At 47.3% G+C, this 21,848-nt stretch overlaps 5 protein-coding genes across 5 annotated transcripts in view; 2 read left to right on the top strand and 3 right to left on the bottom strand.

Moving 5' to 3' along the window:
- Nucleotides 1-21,848, bottom strand: part of LOC120960153 (probable citrate synthase 2, mitochondrial) — a 106,390-nt gene that overhangs the window by 10,425 nt on the left and 74,117 nt on the right. The gene's annotated exons all lie outside the window — the stretch shown is intronic.
- LOC120960151 (arylsulfatase B) lies at nucleotides 968-3,799 on the top strand. Its single transcript, XM_040384147.2, has 3 exons — nucleotides 968-1,695; nucleotides 1,762-2,457; nucleotides 2,527-3,799. Exons 1-3 carry the CDS (start codon nucleotides 1,304-1,306, stop codon nucleotides 3,128-3,130), a joined length of 1,692 nt encoding a protein of 563 aa, XP_040240081.2. The 5' UTR covers nucleotides 968-1,303; the 3' UTR covers nucleotides 3,131-3,799.
- LOC120960150 (zinc transporter 9) lies at nucleotides 3,187-6,577 on the bottom strand. The gene is made up of 7 exons (XM_040384146.2): nucleotides 6,167-6,577; nucleotides 5,286-6,015; nucleotides 5,078-5,204; nucleotides 4,605-5,011; nucleotides 4,209-4,537; nucleotides 3,929-4,117; nucleotides 3,187-3,854 (listed from the first exon to the last, which is right to left on the bottom strand). Exons 1-7 carry the CDS (start codon nucleotides 6,212-6,214, stop codon nucleotides 3,810-3,812), a joined length of 1,875 nt encoding a protein of 624 aa, XP_040240080.2. The 5' UTR covers nucleotides 6,215-6,577; the 3' UTR covers nucleotides 3,187-3,809.
- Nucleotides 7,063-20,306, top strand: LOC120960149 (uncharacterized). The gene is made up of 3 exons (XM_040384145.2): nucleotides 7,063-7,249; nucleotides 7,341-8,621; nucleotides 9,013-20,306. Exons 2-3 carry the CDS (start codon nucleotides 7,593-7,595, stop codon nucleotides 10,714-10,716), a joined length of 2,733 nt encoding a protein of 910 aa, XP_040240079.2. The 5' UTR covers nucleotides 7,063-7,249; nucleotides 7,341-7,592; the 3' UTR covers nucleotides 10,717-20,306.
- LOC120960154 (DNA polymerase interacting tetratricopeptide repeat-containing, protein of 47 kDa) lies at nucleotides 20,427-21,814 on the bottom strand. The gene is made up of 2 exons (XM_040384150.2): nucleotides 20,853-21,814; nucleotides 20,427-20,776 (listed from the first exon to the last, which is right to left on the bottom strand). Exons 1-2 carry the CDS (start codon nucleotides 21,755-21,757, stop codon nucleotides 20,503-20,505), a joined length of 1,179 nt encoding a protein of 392 aa, XP_040240084.2. The 5' UTR covers nucleotides 21,758-21,814; the 3' UTR covers nucleotides 20,427-20,502.

Genomic DNA, 21,848 nt, shown 5'->3' with positions numbered 1-21,848 from the left:
GAAGATTGGTTTGCGAAAATAAATCCCTTGGATCGGAATGCTATCCGAATGCCCATCACTAGCAGAGAGGTGAAAAAACGCGCTCATGCGTTTGACGTTTGGCAGAACGGTTAAGCCGCCGCTACACACGACAAGTTTTTGGTGCCAATCTGCGTAGCTCGAGCAAACTGTATCAATTGTCACATTTTGTTTGAGCTTGGATCGAATCTCCGACTACGAGCACTAATCGCTATTTTAGTATTTGCTGAAACATTTCAATGTCGTTTTTTATATCAGATGAGGTGTTTCATAACTGCTCTTTGTATTCCCTGAATTTTTGCGCTAATTTTTTCCTATATTTCCACGCACTTTCTGTAAATGAACAATGCTCCGGTTTAACCATGGAATCGGGTTTAATTCAGGATCTGTTTCAGCTCATGGACTTTTACTAAACCTATCCGGCCTTAGAATAAGTTTCTGAAGCTTGATAGGCTTAATGACGAAGGACTATTTTTTTCCATCTCAAGGTAAGTTCATTTTGTAAGGCATCTCTTATCTGATTTCTAATATAATTTCGATGTAAAAAAAGTTTTACTGAGAGCTAGTTTACGCATTTTATCACTCAACTCTCGTTTTTCTTCGAGCTCTCGTTGCTTCCCTCTGAAATGTCCAGTAATGTGTTTGTTCAGCCTCCACTCCATCCCAACCACTGAGCTCGCGATGCTTACACGCACATATTTACCGAGCATGCGCTCATCATTACGGACCATTTCACCGGAGCGGAGCGAAAGAATTATACAAACAATACCTCTTTTTTCCCCTCCGACAGCAACTTGTGCAAAAGGGGTTGTTTTGGATAATATTTACAAATAAAGTATGTGAGAAACACAAATTTCGTCGCTCGTGTGTCGCATCCCGTTCACATGCGAGCGCGCGCGAGCGCGTGCTTGTATGCGCAAGAGGGAGAGCGCATTTACAGCATGGGGTCCGCGCGCGCGCGCGCTCGTACGTTTGCAGTCCATTCAAATTCTCCCTCGGCGGCAGTTTGGTCCGGTTGTAGGGGGTCGATAGCTCACCGTATCAACGCACCATCGTCACCGGCCGAAACCGGTCACCAGTTCACGATCAACAAGATCAGGTTTTTTTCGGATGTGTTAAATGCATTGCATTGCAAAAGGCGTGGTTCAAATTCGCTGTACATTGCTTTGCGTATCCTTTGCGTACGGCTGGTAAAAACGCTGCCAAACAACAGGCAGATATATTGTGCGGACAGTGCAAAACAGTTATGTGCACCAGTGATTAAACTAAATGCGATACGATAACGATGCCACAAAGTCGCGAGATGGCAGTTAGGGGTGGTTTCTGGATGATAATGCTGTTGGCAATGGGAGTTCTGCCGTTTCCCCATGCAGCGGCGGAAGTGGACAGTGCTCGACCGAATATAATTTTTATTTTAGCTGACGATCTCGGCTGGAATGATGTCGGATTTCATGGATCGGCACAAATCCCAACGCCCAACCTGGACGCACTGGCTTACTCGGGCATCATCCTCAATCGGTACTACGTGAATCCAATTTGTACACCCTCCCGTTCGGCACTGATGACGGGCAAGTATCCCATACACACCGGAATGCAGCATACCGTGCTGTACGCGATGGAACCACGTGGTCTTCCCCTGTCCGAGAAGCTGTTGCCCCAGTACCTGAAGGATCTTGGGTGAGCATCTTGGGCGGTGTGGTTGGTGTACCAGAGGCCAGATTCATATCGATTTTTTCCCCGCAGATACTCGAACCACATCGTTGGCAAGTGGCATCTGGGGCACTATCAGCTGCGATTCACCCCAATGCAGCGGGGCTTCGACAGTCATACCGGGTTCTGGACCGGACACCATCACATGAACGATCACACGGCGGTAGAACACGGCCACTGGGGTCTGGACATGCGCCGGGGGTACGATGTCGCCTACGACCTGCACGGCCAGTACACGACGCACGTGCTCGTTGCCGAAGCAATCGCCGTAGTGCAAGGACACAACAAGAGCTCCCCCCTATTTCTGTACGTGGCCCATGCCGCCGTCCATTCGGCCAATCCGTACGACTTTCTGCCCGCTCCGGACGAAACGGTGGCAAATCTGGGACACATTGAAAACTACCGCCGGCGTAAGTTTGCCGCCATGATGGTCGAGCTGGACCGTACGGTTGGGAGTCTCGTAGACGCGCTGCATGCACGTGACATGCTCGAGAATACGATCATCGTGTTTAGCAGCGACAATGGCGGCCCAGCGGATGGGTTCAACGATAATGCCGCCTCTAATTGGCCACTGCGCGGGGTGAAGAATACGCTCTGGGAGGGTGGCCTGCGAGCGGCCGGGTTCATTTGGAGCCCACTGCTTCAAAATGTGAGCCGTGTGTCGCACCAAATGGTGCAAGTTTGCGATTGGCTGCCGACGCTATACGAAGCTGCAGGTGGTAATGTCAGGTGAGTGGCGCCATGATTACCCCTTTACCGAGCTGATAGACTTTCGTTTTCTTATCATCGCTCCAACAGCGCACTGCCGACCGACCTGGACGGGATCAGCGTGTGGCATGAGCTGAGCAGTGGGGCTCCAACGCGACGTATCGAGATACTGCACAACATTGACGACATTTGGGGCACCGCGGCCCTGACCGTGGGAAACTGGAAGCTCGTCAAAGGCTCACACTACAACCGCACCTGGGACGGATGGTACGGTCCGGCGGGGATACGGGACGAAAAGGCGTATGCGCTGGATACGCTCGCCAACAGTCCGGCAGGGAAGGTGATGGAGGAGCTGAGTCTACTGCCCACTCCGGAACGCATCACGCAACTTCGCCGCGAGGCGACGGTATCGTGTGGCGCCGGTGCGCACATGGCCAGCGAGTGTGATCCGCTCGAGCGCCCCTGCCTGTACGATGTGGAAAGCGATCCCTGCGAGTACAATAACCTTGCCGAGGAGCATCTGCACATACTGCAGAGTTTGCTGGCCAGGCTTGCCGACTACAACAGCACTGCCGTTCCGCCGTCCAATCTCGAGGATGACCCGCGGGGCGAACCGCAGCGCTGGAACTTCACGTGGCACAATTTCGGCGACGAGCCAGAACCGGAAGTGCTGCTGAATGAACACGTAGACTAAGAGAGGGTAAGCGAAAGCGACAAGAAAACCAAAACTAAAGTATAGCGACCTCATGATTAATACTGCAGAACTTCATTTTATTATTCATTCAAACACAGAGGAAACATTATCTAAGTAAATCGCTAAATAAATTAACTGTTCAACCGTTTAGTTTAAATTAAAAGCATAAACTTATCGTCAACCTTACAGGCCTCGCTCAGCATAACTACAAAAATCCCTAGAGAAAAACAGTGTAGCGGGCAAATTTCACACACTGTAAAACTTTGCAAACGACACAGACACAAACTGCTGATTGCAGCGGTAGACGAAGCGATAGTTTGATTTGTTATAGGTTTATGGGTTTGCTTTGCATTTATTAGTTCTATTTGTAGCACAATATTGTCTAACAATGAACCGGCCGACACATCGCGATCGGATGGCGGAGGAAAACTTGACGGTTTACGCTTTAAGTCCTATTGTATACTTTCCCACTTGTACTCTCTCTCTCTCTCTCTCTCTGGTTAGCTGGAACGAGCCAACATTGGTGGCTGTAGTTAATGGACAGTTTTAGGTTTTGAATTTTGCCCCTTGTGGTGCTTGCTGTTTCTCGTTTCTCGTTTACAGTGCTCTAGATGCCGCATATCGTGATCGTAATATATGACATAAAAAATAAACAGGAAGCAAACTTTACTTTTACCGCTTACAGTATCTCCAAATCACAGTGTCTTATTTCGGGGAATTTTTTCTGCAGCATACAAAAAAGGACATTAGAATAAAAAATATAGTATTAAAATACGACAAATGTTCGTGTGCGCTTACCCGCAGCTTCATTTCAATCCGATCGATTTCACCGCCCATCAGATCGACAATGTTTTCGCCGTGCTTCAACAGAAACGCTTCCAGCTCGTCGATCGTTTGGAACGTGCGCACCTCCTCCAGCAGTACGTTTAAGTCCTGCTTGTCCAGATACACCCGCGTCAGCTCGCGGCCATCGAAATCCATCTCAGCCTGCCGTGGGTGAGCGGGGAAATAATATGTTAAAAAGGATGCAATGACGATGAGACATTGACATTGGCAGGCATTCGCGCTCCCTTCTTACCTTATACCTAACCAATGAGTTCCCCATATCTATACCCTTGACGTCATGGATTGCCCGGATCATGATGTCACTCTCCAGTTCGGCGTTAATTTTGTCGAGATTCTCTTGCCGTATCGAACGCCCGACCAGCGCAGCCACATTCGTGTAGATGATGAACGATGCCACACCGCCCAGCATACAGCCGACAAGCAGCGATCCAACTGCATCGGGAATCGGCGACCCGGTGTAGGTGGACAGTCCCATACAGGTGGCGGCCAGTGCCACACTCAACACCGCCGCCGCATCTTCCGTAAGTACTACATTCACACAAGGATCCTGGCCGCGGGCCACTAAAAATGTAGCAAAAAAAATGTCGTTAATACGGATCTCAAATCCGTCCGATTCCTCCTGTCTTACCGTAATCCCTAAAACTCATGCCGAGAGCTTTGGCGCCACTCCGGCAGCTGTTGATAGCGACCAGCAGTGTAGCGCCCTCGGACACCAGCGAACCGCCGAGGATGAAGAATGCCCAGAAAAAGTCATCGATCGGGTGAGGATCGACCAGGCCCATGATGCCGTGATAGAACGAGAGGCCGGTGCCGACGCAAAAAATGCCCACGCCCGAAATGAGCGACGACACGTACTTCATGTTGGTGTACCCGTACGGATGGTCCGAGTCGGCGATCTGCGTCGACTTGTGTATGCCGTACGCGAGGATGAGCTGGTTGATCGTGTCCGCCAGCGAGTGAATCGTTTCCGCAAACATACTGTGCGAACCGGTGTACAGCCAGGCACCGAACTTGAACAGACAGTTGGTTGCATTGCTACCGCAGGGAGTGAGAACAATTTGTTAAGGTCAGGTTGTTTGATAGCAATGAGATTTTCCTTACATTGCGATTGCCGTCAGTACCACCTTGCCCGATTTTCCAAACAGTCCCGGCTCGGAATCGACCACATTCGTCCGGCTGCCGATTTCCCGCCGGTAGTCTCGCAGTCTTCGCTTCACCGTAAATATATCTACAAATAAAAGGAGAGAAACATCCGAAACCGCATCAGATAAGTGTCTCTTTTGGTGAAGGCTTTCCACCCTATTCTTACTTTGCTGGTGCATCTTTTTCTCAATTTCCCGCTTCAAGCATTCCTTCAGCAGATTTTCCCGCGAGCCCCACACCTCGATCGCCTTCGCCTCCACATCCTTCCGCCAGTAGACCGTGATGGGCGGTTCCTGTTCGTAAGGTGAGCGACGCTTCGTCTTCGCCAGCGCTTCCAAATCGGACGGTTTCAGCAGAAAGTCGGACATTGCGCGAACCGGTGTGATAAAGTTACGCTCCAGCGAGGAGCGCGAAAAGTCCACCCGTATTCGCTTCTTCGCCAACTGGCGGTTTTTCTCCGCCAGCTGTTCCTTCAGATCGGCTTCCGCTTTGGCGCGAGCTTCCTCCTCCGCCAGCAGGGACTGCTTCGGCTGCTTCGGTGCATCCTGGCCGGCGGCGATCGTTTGCATAAGTGTCGGTTCTAGCTTTGGTTTCTCGATCACGATCTCCTGCAGCTTCGAGTCGGCCAGTGTCGTTTTCACCAGCAGCTTGCCATGCTTGGTGTCGATTTCGAGGCGCGATTCTTGCTCAACGCTCGGCTTGGCGCTGCCTGCCGCCGCTTGTGATTGCACCTTTTCCGCCGGTTTGTCTTGCTCCTTCTTCGACTGGCTGGCGATGCGTGACGAGGAGAAACTTCTTTGGTGGTAGCGCTTATCGCCGTACCGTAGCGTGGCGTCCGCCCATGAGTACGGCCTTGGAGGGCCGAGCGAAAGTTTTCTCATCGGCACCTGGTGCAACTATCGAACGAGAAGAGAGGACAACAAAAAGGAAAAAAAAAGATAACCCCAATTGCATGAAACAGGTTACAACCGAATCGCAGCTGATTGTGGTGGTGAAGGTGTTTTGTTTGTTTATGATCGGACCGATCGGGTCGATCGATTTAGTCACCTGACTTCGGTGGCATAGCAACAGCCATGCTGCACGCTGAATCGTCATGTTGCGCTATTTGGTTTCGGGGCGACGGTCAAAAGGGAAGAGTACAATAGGGGCTACCTCCGGTGAGGAGCGCCCTATATGCTCGGGCGTTTTGCGGAACTGGGAGGGTTTTTGGTCCGGTTTCCGTCGCCCCCCCTTCGTTGACGTTTGCCGCTGAGGGGGAGTAGAATGGGAATGGGAATTGTACGGAAAGTTGTACAACTGTTTCACTTTTAATTTTGTTACTGATTCTACATAGAAGCGATCATTTTTCACAGCTATGCGCTGTTATGGCTCACTGTTATTTTTACACTTATTATTTTTTGCCGAAAGGAACTGTTTTGTTGACAATTTGTGCTTGACGTCTGGTCGACGGTACACTACTGTGCAAAAAATACGCAACACACCCTTTAATCGTCCCTGGAACTGAGTTCTTTTCGCAGTTTGATGAGTTTTCAAGAGGTATATTGCACAAAATTATAATATTTGCTTTTTCGATTGTCTTTTTCTGAACATTTACCGTTTAAATCATTGTTTTGATTTTACCAACAAGTGTAGACGGTCCTTAATGCCTTATATTCACCTCACGTTTATATTGACGCATTCAGTGATTCATTCGTCACTTTTCACCACACCTCTACGGAAATAAAACAAACGAAATCTGCTAAATATGTATGTATTTTTGTTATAAATTGTACACGCATACTTTGAAATATTCTTTCTTCTAAACCTTAATTTTAAGGAAAACAAACTGGCTGAAAGTCTGTTTTTACCTTGTCAAACTTCGGCATCGATGAGCCGAACCGAAACTCACCACTCCGGCCGCACTTCGGCCATCTTCGGGAATGGATTTTTCCTACGAGTGTGGCTTTTTATTTTTTTTCCACTCTCTGCTTTCTCTCTTCGATCCGTGAAGGTGTTCCGTGGTATGGTGTGAATAAAAATTGGAATATCTCATAATTTCCAGTGTCCCGTGCCGTGAAAATCCGATCAATCGACAGCCCATACGCCAGAGTATCGGAAAAGTGTGCGGAACCAACATCGAAGAGGTTTTACGTAAGTAAAAACGGGGCTTGAAAATTTGCACGCTCTGCGCTACGGCCATTAGATTTTTTCTTCTTCGCTTCCCATATCGCCGCCATTGCAGTACATAACTAGCAGAGAGAAAGACAGAGACAGGCAGTTAGCGTATAAGCAAATAGGAAGGAAGAAAAGAGAGCACCAGATCGAGAGTTTTGCAGACGACGACGACGACGACGAGCCCCACAGCAAAGCAGAGTCCCATTTTATATCGATTGCGCACAAGTCACAGCTTAGCATAAAACTATCCCGAAAGCAGCAGCAGCAGCCATTTTTGCCACAGTACCTGGTTTAGTAAACGAAACAAACGACCAATAAAATGCAGTTCCAAGGCACAGCACAACCGCACCAGGGTGGCTTCCGCGGACCGCGTCCGGAAAAGAACGACTTTTACGTCGGCCAGCCGGGCACCAAGCCGCCGCACTTCATGAACAAGCAGGGCCCTCCCTCGATTCCGCCGTTCAACGCGAACGCGTTCGGTGGACCGAAGCCGATGTACCAGCAGAATGCGATCAACGGTGTCGGACCGGGTGGATTTAACAAGTTCGGCGGTGGCGGCAACCGTGCTTTCGGCGGCCAGCCGGGAACCATGCCCAAGAAGGACTTTGGTGGACCGAAGATGTACGGACCGGGTGGCAGCAAGCCGTACGGCGACGACAAGCCGTTCGACACGTTCGGCGGCCCCAAGAAGTACCCGACCTCGAACCCGGGAATGGGTGGCGGCTACGGCATGGGCAATCGCAACGGCTATGGCGGTATGCGCTCGGACTACAACGGGTTCAACAAGGACGACCGGGCGAAGATCCAGTCGCTGAAGGCCAAGTACCCGGGCCAGAACCTGATGAAGCCGATGTGGGAAAATCTGGAACCGTTCCAGAAGGATTTCTACGTGCCGCACCCGAGCGTGATGGGCCGGGCGGCCGAGGAGGTGCAGACGTTCCGCGAGCAGATGCAGATCACGGTCATGGGCAACAACGTGCCGCACCCGTGCCAGAACTTTGAGGAGGGCAACTTCCCGGAGTACGTGATGACGGAGATCAAGAAGCAGGGTTTCCCGCGCCCCACCGCCATCCAGTCGCAGGGCTGGCCGATTGCGCTGAGTGGCCGCGACATGGTGGGCATTGCGCAGACCGGTTCGGGCAAAACGCTCGCCTACATGCTGCCCGGCTTGGTGCACATCTCGCACCAGAAGCCGCTCAGCCGCGGCGAGGGACCGATCGTGCTGGTGCTTGCACCAACGCGTGAGCTTGCGCAGCAGATCCAAACCGTGGTGCGGGACTTTGGCAACCATTCGAAGCCCAACATTCGCTACACGTGCGTGTTTGGCGGAGCACTGAAGGGACCGCAGGTATGTAGAAAGTTTTATTAGTTGTTTTACAAGGTTGTTTGCGACTAGCGTTACAGTTGCACAATTATCGATTGGAGCGCACTGTTACTGTTCGTTGTGTTGGTGTTAGTGATCGAAATTGTTGTTGTTTTTCTTCTCTTAATTATTGATCGTACACGAAATCACTAACACTTTCGCATTTAAACAAAATAGTTTTTTTTTGTTGATAATCTGAGTTATTTAAAGATTTCCTTTTTCTCTTTTGTAATATGGAACTTTTAGTCATTATTTAGCTAACGTCTATAATATATCCTTTGGATTTTCTTTTCTTTTTTAACATATGAAACGATCACTTTTCAAATTTCGATCTCTCAAACCTCCCTTCTCTACTTATTTGCCCTTCTCAAATTAGGTGCGTGATTTGGAGCGCGGTGTTGAGGTAGTGATTGCTACGCCCGGTCGTCTGATTGATTTCCTCGAGCGTGGCATCACCAATCTGCGCCGCTGCACATACCTCGTGCTGGATGAGGCCGACCGGATGCTGGACATGGGCTTCGAGCCGCAGATCCGCAAGATCGTGGAACAGATTCGCCCGGACCGGCAGGTGCTGATGTGGTCCGCCACCTGGCCGAAGGAGGTACAGACGCTGGCGGAAGACTTCCTGCGCGATTACATCCAGATCAACATCGGCTCGCTCAGCCTGGCCGCGAACCACAACATCCACCAGATCGTGGACGTGTGCGAGGAGAACGAGAAGGAGGGCAAGCTGCTGAAGCTGCTGAAGGAAATCGCCACCTCGGATGCGACGAACAAGATCATCATCTTCGTCGAGACGAAGAAGAAGGTGGACGATCTGCTGAAGAACATTGTTCGGGACGGATACGGGGCTACGTCGATCCACGGTGACAAGAGCCAGACGGAGCGTGACTACGTGCTGCAGGACTTCCGGCACGGCAAGAGCACCATCTTGGTGGCGACCGACGTCGCGGCCCGCGGGCTCGACGTGGAGGACGTCAAGTACGTGATCAACTTTGACTATCCGAACTCGTCGGAGGACTACATCCATCGTATTGGGCGCACGGGACGCTGCTCGCAGTACGGCACTGCGTACACCTTCTTCACACCAAACAACGGACGCCAGGCGCGAGAGCTGCTCTCCGTGCTGGAGGAGGCCGGCCAGCAGCCGACGGTGGAGCTGGTCGAGATGGCGAAGCAGGCACCGGGCGGCAAGGGCGGGCGACTACGCTACTCGACGCAGACCGGCTACCGAGGCAGCAGCGGCATGGGCAGCTACCAGCGCCGGCCGCCGTTCAACGGTGGCGGTGGATTCGGCGGCCCGCCCAAGTACGGCGGTGGCATGCAGGGCGGCATGATGGGCGGTATGCAGAACAAGTTCGGTGGCGGCGGTATGCAGAACAAGTTCCGCGATAACGGCATGTACCGCGGGGAGAACAACTGGAACAAGGGTCCGAATGGGCCGGCAATGATGGGCGGCCCGGGTGGCTACCAGTCCCACTCGCCGCAGTCGCCGCAGGCGGCCGCGGTCGCGTCCGGCCCGCAGATGTACGAAGCGCAGCAGGCGCAGCTCCGCGCTGCCTACCACCCGAAGAACATCTACCCGGGCCAGTTCGATGATTACACGGCGCTGTTTGCGGGCGGTGCGACCGCGGCCGCCCCGGGCGGCGGCATGCGCTACTACCAGAACAAGGCACACCAGGGCGGTCCGGGAGCGATGCAGCCCGGCTCGCAGCCCGGCGGCCGGTACAACCCGAACGGCGGCCAGTTCAACATGGACGGCACGCCGAAGCCGCAAAACGGTCGCGGCACCTACCCGCCGAAGCAGTACAACAACAGCTACGCGGCCGGACCGGCCAACCCCAGCCATCAGTATCCGCAGCTGGCTGCGGCCGCTGCCGCGGCTGCCGCTGGGCAAACCATTCCAACGGGTGCGCCGGCCGGATTCACCGGATTCGATCCGACCGGGGGGCTGCAGTACCAGGCTTCGTACCCGATAACGGCGGCCACCGCCACCTACTATCCGTACCCGGCGGCTACCGCTCCACCGCCACCACCGCAGGCCCAGGCGGCCCCAGTCGTGCCGCCAGTCCAGCAGTAAGCTGCTGCTGCTGCTGCCACCACACGCGTAACACCCTTCACGCAACAACAAGCACGATCGGAGAGAGAAAGCAAGGTTAGTTTTTAGCATCTTCCCTTATTTATCCAACCATTTCTAAATAGTACGTAGAAAATCGAGCGGCTCGCGCGAGGCCGCAGCAACCGCAACACATACATGTTGAATGTTTCGGTTTTTCGGTTTAGTATCAGACGCGAAGAGGGCGAAGAAACTGTCGCGCGCGGTTAGGAGCATAGATTGGCCCACCCACACGTCCGCCCAGAAAGTAGGTGGGACATTTTTGACACACTTCCACCCAGGTAACGAAACGGAACATGATTAATCTTCTCTACTGTTTATTTTCCCTTAATCACACACCATATCGGAAGATACGAAACTTGCGTTGCCGAAACGTCTGATCGCAGGAACAGATTACTATTATTAACACTATATAACCTTTTTGCAAACGATTGTATGAGGAGCTATTGGAAGATGATGAGATACACATTTGACTCGTGTACGCACGCGCTGCAACCAAGGATTGAATAGGGCCGCCAAGCAGAGCGAAGAAAGATGATAGGGCTTTGTGGAAGCGAGCAGAGCGGCGCACACACTGTAAGAGTGAACGGAAAAGCAGCAGCGATCGCGGAGCGAGTATATACGATATACAATTAGTTTTGAATTTTTGCGTTTATTCTTTCCTTATTACAAGCAAATATAATAATCCTTAGATGTAATGAAACCATACGAACGCCTGGTACACACGTGCGTAGGGCAAGCGTGCCCACCCGTACAACTACGCGGTTTGTTCGGCGTGGAGCAGGAACACTGTCAGACGCTGGCTCGTGGCTCGCGGCTGCTGCTCTGATACACGTCGAACATTCCGGTAGCTTTAGCAAGCAACTTTGTTAAACGAACGCTCATTCGAATTTCTACGAATCACATCCACACCGGTGCGTGGTGGGATGGAATTGTTGTCACACAAAGAACGAGGGAAAGATAAGACTTCCAAGACAGGTGAACTCTCTAATCCTAAAGCTGATTGTTGAAGTGGAGAAAAGCATTTTAGCAGAAATGGGTGTTGGAATGGAAAGTTCAATCATTCCCTTGCTTTTACTCTCTGGCTGCATCGGGGGAGAGGAAATGCTTAAAGTTTTTCCCTCGAATCGCAATTCTTATTATGCGCAGCGAGTTACTGGAAGACCATTTTATTTTAAATCGAAACTGTAACGGAAATCAATTCGGACATTGAACGCAGATGCAGAATTGTTCTATTTTTCTGGTCTTTCGACAATCGTTTGGTGTATATTATAGCCATTCCCATTTCTGTACGCAGCCCGCAGTTACTACATCAGAGGAAAACAGAACTGAATCTCTTGAACCGTTAGTTTCGTGGTTAATAAATTGTTAACCAAATGCCACAATAATACAGCGCAATACGGCAATTTGAAGGATCATAATGTGACAAATGGCAGGGAAGCACATTAATTTGGTTAGGTGAAAAGAGATGGCGAGCCACATTAGTTGCAAAAACTAGGGAAACAGCACATCAGGCAGCACAGTTCATTATTAACAGATGTACTGGTGTGATACCTGGTGGAGTTGTGGAAACAGCAGCGAGTGAAACTGTGTTTGCATTCTCCTGGGAAATGTGTGGTTATCAAAGCGTTTTTTTTTTTTGACAACCAAAGAAACAATTTAAATTACAACATTTCCTAATCAAACCCTTGTTAAACCACAGGTCAACCCCACCTCCCTCCCGCAATAGTTAACCAGATACATTCCCTTACACTCCGACAAAGAAGTTGGCATCGCCGCCTAGTAACAAAACACATATTCTACCTTCCAGTCAAGTACGTACCTGTAACGAAAATGATAGCTGGATCGCTAAAGAAACCCTGCAATAATATGCTGTTGCGTTGATATTGCGTACGAAATCAGCATATGGGGATGATCCTACATACACAAGGAAGAGGGAATATCCAAGGAAACCCAAAACGAGCATGATTAGATAAACTGTACTTTTACGTTCTATTGATTGTTGATAGAGTAACTATTTTCTAAAATCGGGCCGGACACACACAAGTATTACACAAAGCGTACGTCCATGTGCGCCTGTGTTACAGGTTCTCATTTACAACGTATTTGAAAAGAGGTCCCATCAACTACGTTTGAACGGACAAACACACACACGCTTCTTAGCGACGCTTTCAAAGCCTCTCGCACATTACTATCTAGTCAGAACGAACGAACAGGAATCCCCTGAATGAAGGGCATAGGTTCTTAAGCGCGGTTCTCGCTCCGTATAGCAAGAGCTAATGCACCAAACGCGAGTGCATACGAATTTTGCGCCCTGGTGTGTGCCGGACACCGCACGAACCTGTGAGGAACCTCTGGGATCTTCCAATGTTCTAGCATGAAAAGGGCGGGGAGTCACCCCCGTCACTGCAAACAAAATGCCTTCTGTAAACTGTGATCGAATCTCTCGTGTTCCTTATTCAATGCTACTCTTTCCGGACGAGCGCAGGACGACCCCAGGGACTTTTTGCTCACGGAGGCCAAAGTAATAAAAATGTATGCTGTGTGAGAGCGAAACACATGGACACACGCACACATGGCGAGCAAAAAATTGCGTAAAAGAAAAATCTATTCTGCTTTTTAGTATTTGCTTTGATCAATGTACTGATTCTGTTCAAATGGCCAAAGGAATTTCCATTTTGTGCAGTTCTTATTGATGTTTATACAAGTATGCAAAAGAGACAAATGTTGGAAAGTTGTGAAACTTTGAGCGCTCTACTGTATTTAGCCATTTAGTTGTAAAACATCTTTTCTTTAAAGTATTCCAGCGGCCTGTGAGCTAAACGTGTGTGTGTGTGTGTAGATCGAAACAAACATGTCCAGCATAAATTGCAACATATTTTCCCGGACTGAGCAGAGAAACTCGGGAAAAGGATGGACAATTTAGAGAGCGCGAGAGAGCGTTGGCGCACGTTGTTCTGTCAAGGCAGATCACCGGCAGACTGAAGCGATTCGAATACGCACTCTTTTTTAAGTATACAATGTGTAGGCTACAATCCTAATACGAATGAACCCACCAACCCTTTGATGCAGACGACGATAGCAAAAACAAAAACACACACTGCATTAAAAGCAACATTCTCTTGCATCGGGCACAACCGTAACAGTTGCTGTCTCTTTACTGTCGGAGTATGTAGAACAGCCGTTTTTGGCGACCTTTTGTGCAAAAAGCTGAAATAGTAGAAGCACAAGAAAGTCATCCGTCAACAAAACGGAGGAAGAACCGTGTAATATGAGCGGACACAACAATCTACACCGGCTAGAGCGTGCACTGGGAAGAGACTGAATGCATTGTAAGCAAAGTACAGTGTAGTAACAACAGCTAGAAAGCGTAGAAGCTAAATTAATTTTTATTTTTTCTTCCCCGTTGTCTGCGCGATGGGAGACGTTCACTTACGACACTTGGCAAAACGAAATGCATCAACCTCTATCGGGGGTAGCAGCAGCTTGCTTGCCACTTTAAAATAGTAATGTATGCTCGCCTCTCTTTTGGGAAAACGAGGAAAAATGATTAAACACACCAAGGCTAGATTACGGGGCGGTTCTTATTGTGTTTGTGTTAAACGTTATGCAAACACACTTGGTTGAGGAAATGAAAAAGAAAAACAGGGCCCCTAAATAATGATCCACTCTGCCGTAAGATTGTCGCTGTAGGAAGAAAATCCAGCGTTACTATTTGCATACACTACTTCGTACAGTCGGGAAAAGATCAGATCTCTTTGAACTTGCCACAAACAGAGAACGTCTGTTGTAGAACAACACGAGACGGTGTTGCGTTTTGTGTACCAGTATTTATTTTCTACACAAACGCATCGAACCCTTTTGGCTTGGTTTGGTTTATAATTTTCCAACAAGAGCAAAACACTTTCAAACGAATGCGTTTAATGTTGGAAAAATGACGCATAAAAACGCGGGAACCCTTACACGAAGAATGCTTGATTAAATCTCCTAAAACATGAAGCTTAGAGTGTAATATCTCAACCACAGGTATTAGTAATTGTCGCAACAAGTCGAAGCATTGTGACATGCTCGGAGAGGAAGATAGGTAACAGGAAACATTAGACATTGAAGAAAATTAGCCTGTTCGATGATAATTTCAACAGCTCGTCGAAATGTTACACAAACGAAGAGCAGCAACATACTACAGCAAAGTAAGTTTATTGAAATTACTGAATGTGTAACAACTGGAACATAGAGTTTAAAAATGCAACGGTCAAACAATCCAACTGAAAGAGCGAAACAGAACGAACAAGCAAACACATTCGAAGAGAGTAGAATGAACAAGTCGTTTGATAAATTTGTAAAACCCTACTACATGTGTAACGTGCATAATTTGCTTAACCTTATCTACCAACTAAGTAAGTGTGTTTGTGTATGTGTGTGCGTGCTATGAAGAAACGCAGCGTTAATTAGGCAACTCTAAAGAGAAAAGGTTAAACCCCGCAGCAAAGATTGCAACGTGAATGATATATTTTCCAACACAACACAACTGGAAGGCAGGTCAATGTTTAAAAAAAAGCTGGAATGTAAAGGGTTTTCTTTTGGCTCATTTGGCTGAAGCGCACACACTTTCACGTTTAAAGAGACAATTTACTGGTAACCTATTGTACTATTAAACGAGGTGTGGACCGCTTGTGACCGAGCTAATGATTAGTGTATCGTTCCACACTCTCTCTAAAACTCGTTGGTATTTGGGTAAAAATGGAATATAATCAATAAAACACGTTGCGGCCAATTGCTAATTGAAAGCGAAGATAACAAAAACGGCAACCACGAAATATTAATGTCCTAGCTGCAACCAGCTATCTAGCGTTATAATAATATATGATGTCTTTAATGGATTAATCGAACATGCGTCAAAGTTTACACAACAAAACACACTTTTTCTGCAATCAAACGGAACCAAATGATTTTCATCATTGCTATTATGAACTTTTAAAAGCATCGACGATCGCGCATGTGTAAGAACGATCATGAGCATAGGAGAAAAGAGAAATACTACCCAAATGAACAGAACGGAATATTGAGAGCAATCGATTCTCTACGGCAAAAACAGTTGTCACTCAGTTTGGAACGGAACGGAAAACGAAACATCAGTTCTGATCGAATGGCAGCTTTGTAACCGAATGATGTGTTGTGTATAACCGATGAGACGATTTTTTGTATTCGGTGCAGTGCGTCTAATCACAAAAGGGACAGCAAAAAAAGACCTTCCGACAAGCGCGCCACCACCACTCACATCCATATTATTTTCTATTGTTTTACATCTCTACCACACCGATTATTGCACACACAGCATGCGTAAAGTTAAGGGGTTGTTTTTAATAGGATAGGTTTTAAGTTTTTTTCTGAATTTTAGAAGCGATCATTCAACATTAAACGAACTGGTGGACAGATAGACTCATTGCTGGGTCCGAAAAAGCATGGTTCAGAATAATGAGTCTCACAATTTGAAACCAACACTAACGAGGAAAATAGCAAAAGTTGTCGTACAGAGAGTTCTGTCCTCAAGAATTTCATCAAAACTACTACTACTGATCAAAGCTGAAAGAAAACGACATAATTCTTCATGTGATATAGAGAAAAAAGATGTAAAAACAATGCGCTCTCGTCGCAGTGCAAGAAAGTTTAGTCAACTATTAGAAACCCCTACGGAAATTACAGAAATGGCACGACATATGGGCACTATTAATTTTGTAACCCATTATATTGGTACACAGTTAGAGGAAAACGTCATTGTCTCATTTGTTGTTTGTATCGTAAAAGCGCGTAATTCAAACCGGAAAGTCTCGTTGATTTAGCTTGAACACACACACTCACGCACTAGAGAAAAATGAAAGCGTAGGGAAAAGAGAAAAACAACAAACGTTAGGACACGTTCGGGAAGCTGCAAAAGAGTGACGAACGCTGCAGAAAGATAATTGATAAGCGGCGCAGATTTGCCCTTTTCAACACTTACATCAATAATGAGTGTGGTGGCTGTGTGTATGTATGTCTATGCTCTGCCGGGCGAAAAGAAGAGCGAGGGCGCAGAAAAAAAGGTAGTGAAATAAGATGTATTTTGCATGAGTAACAAAAAGCGTAAGATATCGCCAATAATACATTTAGCAAAGGGAAAGGCAAAAAAACCCATTCTGTTGATGGACGAACGCAACCGACAGAAAACGACCTTTTTTGCTTTTCGGTGTCTCTGAAATCAAGAAGCAAACAGCGATCAAAGAGTTTTCACAAAAAAAACCAGACGAAAAATGCATAAGAGCAAAACACAACTAATTACAATTGCTTGAATCTAATCTGAAAGCGTACGAGCAAATGAAAAAGACGAAACATGTAGCCGAAATATGATTGCAAAACCGTTAAAAACATGTTTGTGCGCTTTTAAAGAGGCGTCTAAGTCTAAAAATCCTAAGTGAAACATTAATAGTACGGAACACGCGCGCGCGCGCGAATACAATTTAATGATTTGCTTGCGTGCCTAAGAATGGAACGATGTTGTTATAGTTCCATAGAAAAAATACACGCAACTGCAACGGGGAAAACGTGATAAAACGTGGTCGGGAATGTAATAGAAGCAATTCTCTCACACAAAGTAAGTTGCATCTTATTGATTGATCTCAATTGGTTTAGACAAGAAAAGAGGGGGGGAGGGAAAGCAAAGGATAACGAAAACACATTAAGTCTGACTGCATTTCTCGATCGTTCCCGGAGAAAACATGTGATAATATGTGCAAGTAAAAATGGGAATACTGTTGAATTTAGAATTCTACTCCCGTTCGAAAGACGCCCACAGTAAATTGACATGATAAAGTCTATACCAAAAGTACCTTCCCCCTCGCTCAAGATTCATTGGTCGGTGGTGACCTGCCTACCCCCAACCGATCACCATTCATCAAAGCACATGCTGCAGCAAACATCAAGTAGCAAACAACAACCATGATCAATTTCACTGATCATGGTTTTATAAAAGAGAAAGCATCGAAATTGTTAAAACAGGGAAGAGTTACAACGTTGTATTAGCAGCAGAGGGAACCTGAATGAAACTCTGCTATATACACACACACACACACACACACATCAATATTGTAATCAATTTCAGACAAACTCTCTGAGAGAAGAAAAATGCTCTGTGTTTTATAGCGCCCAAGGGTTACAAGATGATGCACCTTTGCCGCATAAACACGCATTACGCACCAGCGCATGCCCCAGCAGCACACACGGTGTGTCGTGTGTCGGCCAAAGGTGGCGCATGCTGATGCAGTTGAACCGCGCGTTCGCGCGGAATATGTATGTGGGATTGTGCGCGCGAGCCCCAAGAAAGATGAAAGCTGTTCCGTGTTGTTTTTTGTTCCACTGGCCCAGGGTATTATTGAACACAAATGAAAAAAATACAAATATATTTTTGTGAAAACACTAGAACGCTGAATGTGAACGCGCTCGAGAGGCGAGAAAAAAATGTACCATTGTGATATTTTATATTTAAAGTTAATATGTAAAAACACATCAGTAAAACACAGACAAAAACACAACCACACATACACTCACGACTACTAAACATGCATGTACACCGAAGCAACAACAACAACAACATCAACAAGAAAAAGTGGGAAACAAGGGGGACAATTCCTAGAAAACGTGAAACAGAGACGAGTAAGAACAACGTGAAAACCATTATTGCTATTGCTTAAATGCAATCCGTTTTCGCTCGATGGTCTCGAAAAAGGAGGGAAAATTAGGGAAAAAAAACAGAAAGAAGCCCGATACGCTTACAGTTGAGGAAAGAGCAGGCAAACACAGCCCATGCTTCCAAAAGCTCCAAACACGAATGGATTAGGATCTCAGCCGATATAATACCTTACACCAGAAGAAGGACAGGTCAGGCCAAAGAAGCCAACAACACAGCCTGCATCCCGCAAGGATTGGGTTGGGTGGTAGTAAAAAGTGTGGTGTATGTTTTGAACTGGATAGAAGGTCACCAGCCAAAAGAAAACACACGACGACGCAAGACAGAATAACCTCAATGCGCGCAACTGTGGTTGCGCAAACTGATCGTCTTGATACGCGACGTGTGTTGGACAACCTGGACACACAGACATTCGTTGTTGTAATATTTTGTAGTATTTTTTCTGCTGCCCGTTTTTGAGCAAAACAAAGAAATAACAAAACCCTCACCCCCACTCCCTTTCACGAGACAACAAAAGTAAAAACGAACACGTGGTCGGTCGCGATCACGTGTTTCTTTAAAGAAGTAATGTGTTACCTTCCTGTCTAGTGGAGTGAATTTCTTTCTCGTACAACAGCAACAAGAAAAAACAAATCAACAAACGTTATTAAAAATCAATTGCAAAATTCTACAATCGATCGATGAAATAACGCGAAGGTTTATGCTTCACTGAAGACGATTAGCAAAGGGAGAAAATGCCGGGAAAACAAAAAATAATCCAATCAACCACATACCAACAGAAAAAAAAATCGAAATAGAAGCAACAGAAATTATATACAATTACACTGCAGATGTCAGTTTGTTATCACCTTAAAGATAGGATAAAAAAGTACACTACCACCACCCCTCTCTTACCCAAAAAAGTAGAAAGTTGAAATCGAAACAAAATGGCAAACAAGAACAAATTTGGCTCCCTAGAAGCTGCGGCCAAAACTGCCGAACATTGTTTCCCTGGATGTATAACAATAATGCCCCAAATTATCACCACTACTACAACTACTACTACATCCTCTCGTTGGTGTCGTCTGGAGATAATATCGCGGTGTGTTTGAGTGCAGAGTCAGATCGATAGGACACAGTAATGAGGCTAGGGAGAGAGTGAGAGAGAAAAGGAGAAAGAGAGAATCAGCGGCAACCCCCCCTCGGGGAAAAGGGTTGTGTTGTGATCGTCGTCACGATGCTGTGAAAATTCATACAAAAAAAAAACAGCGTGTTTCGATGTACGTACGCTTGTGTTCTTCCCGCCAGAAGACAGAAGCGCGTACCGCGATACCCCAATTTCATAAAGTTTTTAGCGCACCTTAATTGAGTAGTTTTATGGTTTCATCCAATCACACTATACAGTCAACTCTTGAGCCGATTCTGTAGAATGAGCTGAAAATGACACGTCACCTAATAATACTTTTCCATTTCCATTTGAGTATCCTTAAATTATTCCAACTGTTCCATTACGGTGCACCGTGTTGTCACTTTGTTTAAAAAAAAACAGCTATCATTTAACATCGGAGAAAAAGAGCTTACTTTTTACGTAAAAGATAAAAAAAACCTCGATCTTTGCCGTTCTTTTCTCTTTCGGCCATTCATTATTTCCCAGGATTTTCTTTTTTGTTATTTTTGCATCCCAAACAGTCTTTTTTAAAGACGCAAACCGTTTTTTTTAAAGAGCACCAAAATTTTAAAATCGTTTTTGTTACTTCTGAGCAAAAGTTTCTTCAGAGTAAACCTTATAGAACGCATGCATATTATATATTGCAACAAAAATATGAATAAAAACAATGTGTAATTCACTAATAAATCAATGACTTGTTTCACTTATTTGCGCGGATACGTCCCTAGTTGAGAATATCATTGCGTAAAAGAACGAGATGGATACAGGGTACATTTCGGTAGCATTATGATGGTATGGTAAGTGGAATCCGATTCTATCGATTTATTATTTAGTGTTCACCCACTTTTCCCCACTTTACACAAGTTTCCCAGCATGTTTCCTGTTAGTATTCTATTTTCAGCGGTATCCTTGTTTGCGTAATGAACGATTCCTCCTGCTTGGATCCCTTCACAAGGATGTAGAATGTGAGCGTGCCTTGAAACGCGACGAACGTTCTTTCCGCCACTATCTCCCGGATAGTTTTGCTCTTGTCCACCAAGTAGGCCAACCCGAGTATCCTGTTTTCATAGTAAACGTTCACTTTCTTCGCACGGTACAGTCCCGCCTTGTCACACTCCAGCGGCTCCTCGAACAGTTGCTCCAGTACGTCTTGCATGCTGGCGGAAAAGAAATAAGAATGAAATCCGTATAAGAAAGCACCTGGGACACACGAGATTCTTGCAAAATACTTACGTAGTGGTTTCCAAAAGTTGCTGCTGAAAATCAGTCGTTTGAAATTCGGGGTAGCAGAAAACGACGGGCCAACTCAGGACGCCGTTCTCGTCGCACGAAACCATAAAGTCCTCCAACGGTGCCAACCGTGGCCGGAGGAAACGCTCATCGTCGAGTGCCTTACGCTCCTCGAACTTTACCATGCGCTTCTTCAGCTCCGTCACGAGCCGGTCCCATCGTTCCTGCTTCTCCCGCTCCTGGCGCGCCTCCTTCCGGGAATCACGCTGTTGGGTGGCTTTTTTCGCAAGGCAAGCCTTGCGCATCTCAACCGCCGCAGTGTTCGTCGGGTCGCGTTGCAGTATCGTGTCGCAAAGCTTAACGCACAGCTCAAACCGATCGAGCGCCGAGGCGCACTGTGCCGCACGCCATCGGGCCTTGTCGTAGTCAGGGTTCAGCTCCAGCGCTTTCTGTGCATCTTGCAGGGAAGTGCGGTAGTTTTTCAGCATGTAGTTGGCCGCGCTACGGTTGTTGTAAAGAATCGCTTTGTACGCCGCATCGCCCACCTTGTAGCGCAATGCCTCCGTGTAGCTCAGCACGGCCATGCGGAACTTGCGGTGCTGCATGTAAAACTTTCCATCCTCTTTGTACGTATCGGCCAGCTCCTGTTCCGTGTTTTCCTGCGGGTCGTACTTTAGCTGCTGCAGCCCCTCCATCAGCGGGGACAGCTCTTCGCCCGGTTCGGGCGACTTTTGCATGAAGAACGGATGCTTTGCCATCTCCTCCTCCCAGCGGTCTTCCGGCCATCCCTCGGTGTAGCGCTTTTTCTCCAGCGAGCTTATGAACGCATCCAGATCCTTGTCCAGCTGGGCCGCCAGTTCGAGCCGTTCCTGCTCGGACAGAACCTTTTTCGGTTGTTTTTCTTCCATCGTGATATGGGAGGCTGTGCAGCGTGTTTGTGGAACTTTTTCGATACAACTAGCCGGCAACGAAACACGCGAAATTGTTTTGATTGCGAAA

The sequence above is a fragment of the Anopheles coluzzii genome, chromosome 3 (genome assembly GCF_943734685.1).
Source record: "Anopheles coluzzii chromosome 3, AcolN3, whole genome shotgun sequence".
NCBI lineage: Eukaryota > Metazoa > Arthropoda > Insecta > Diptera > Culicidae > Anopheles > Anopheles coluzzii.
The sequence above is the reverse complement of the archived record's forward strand: the minus strand, read 5'-3'. Positions and strand labels throughout refer to the sequence as shown.

Coding starts and splice junctions, on each gene's coding strand:
- LOC120960151 (XM_040384147.2), top strand. CDS start 1,304: ATGCCACAAAGTCGCGAGATGGCAGTTAGGGGTGGTTTCTGGATGATA. Junction 1,696..1,761: donor CAGTACCTGAAGGATCTTGG/GTGAGCATCTTG, acceptor TTTTCCCCGCAG/ATACTCGAACCACATCGTTG. Junction 2,458..2,526: donor GCTGCAGGTGGTAATGTCAG/GTGAGTGGCGCC, acceptor TCGCTCCAACAG/CGCACTGCCGACCGACCTGG.
- LOC120960150 (XM_040384146.2), bottom strand. CDS start 6,214: ATGACGATTCAGCGTGCAGCATGGCTGTTGCTATGCCACCGAAGTCAG. Junction 5,205..5,285: donor GAAAAAGATGCACCAGCAAA/GTAAGAATAGGG, acceptor TTTTATTTGTAG/ATATATTTACGGTGAAGCGA. Junction 5,012..5,077: donor GTACTGACGGCAATCGCAAT/GTAAGGAAAATC, acceptor TCCCTGCGGTAG/CAATGCAACCAACTGTCTGT.
- LOC120960149 (XM_040384145.2), top strand. CDS start 7,593: ATGCAGTTCCAAGGCACAGCACAACCGCACCAGGGTGGCTTCCGCGGA. Junction 8,622..9,012: donor GAGCACTGAAGGGACCGCAG/GTATGTAGAAAG, acceptor TTCTCAAATTAG/GTGCGTGATTTGGAGCGCGG.
- LOC120960154 (XM_040384150.2), bottom strand. CDS start 21,757: ATGGAAGAAAAACAACCGAAAAAGGTTCTGTCCGAGCAGGAACGGCTC. Junction 20,777..20,852: donor CAACTTTTGGAAACCACTAC/GTAAGTATTTTG, acceptor CTTTTCCGCCAG/CATGCAAGACGTACTGGAGC.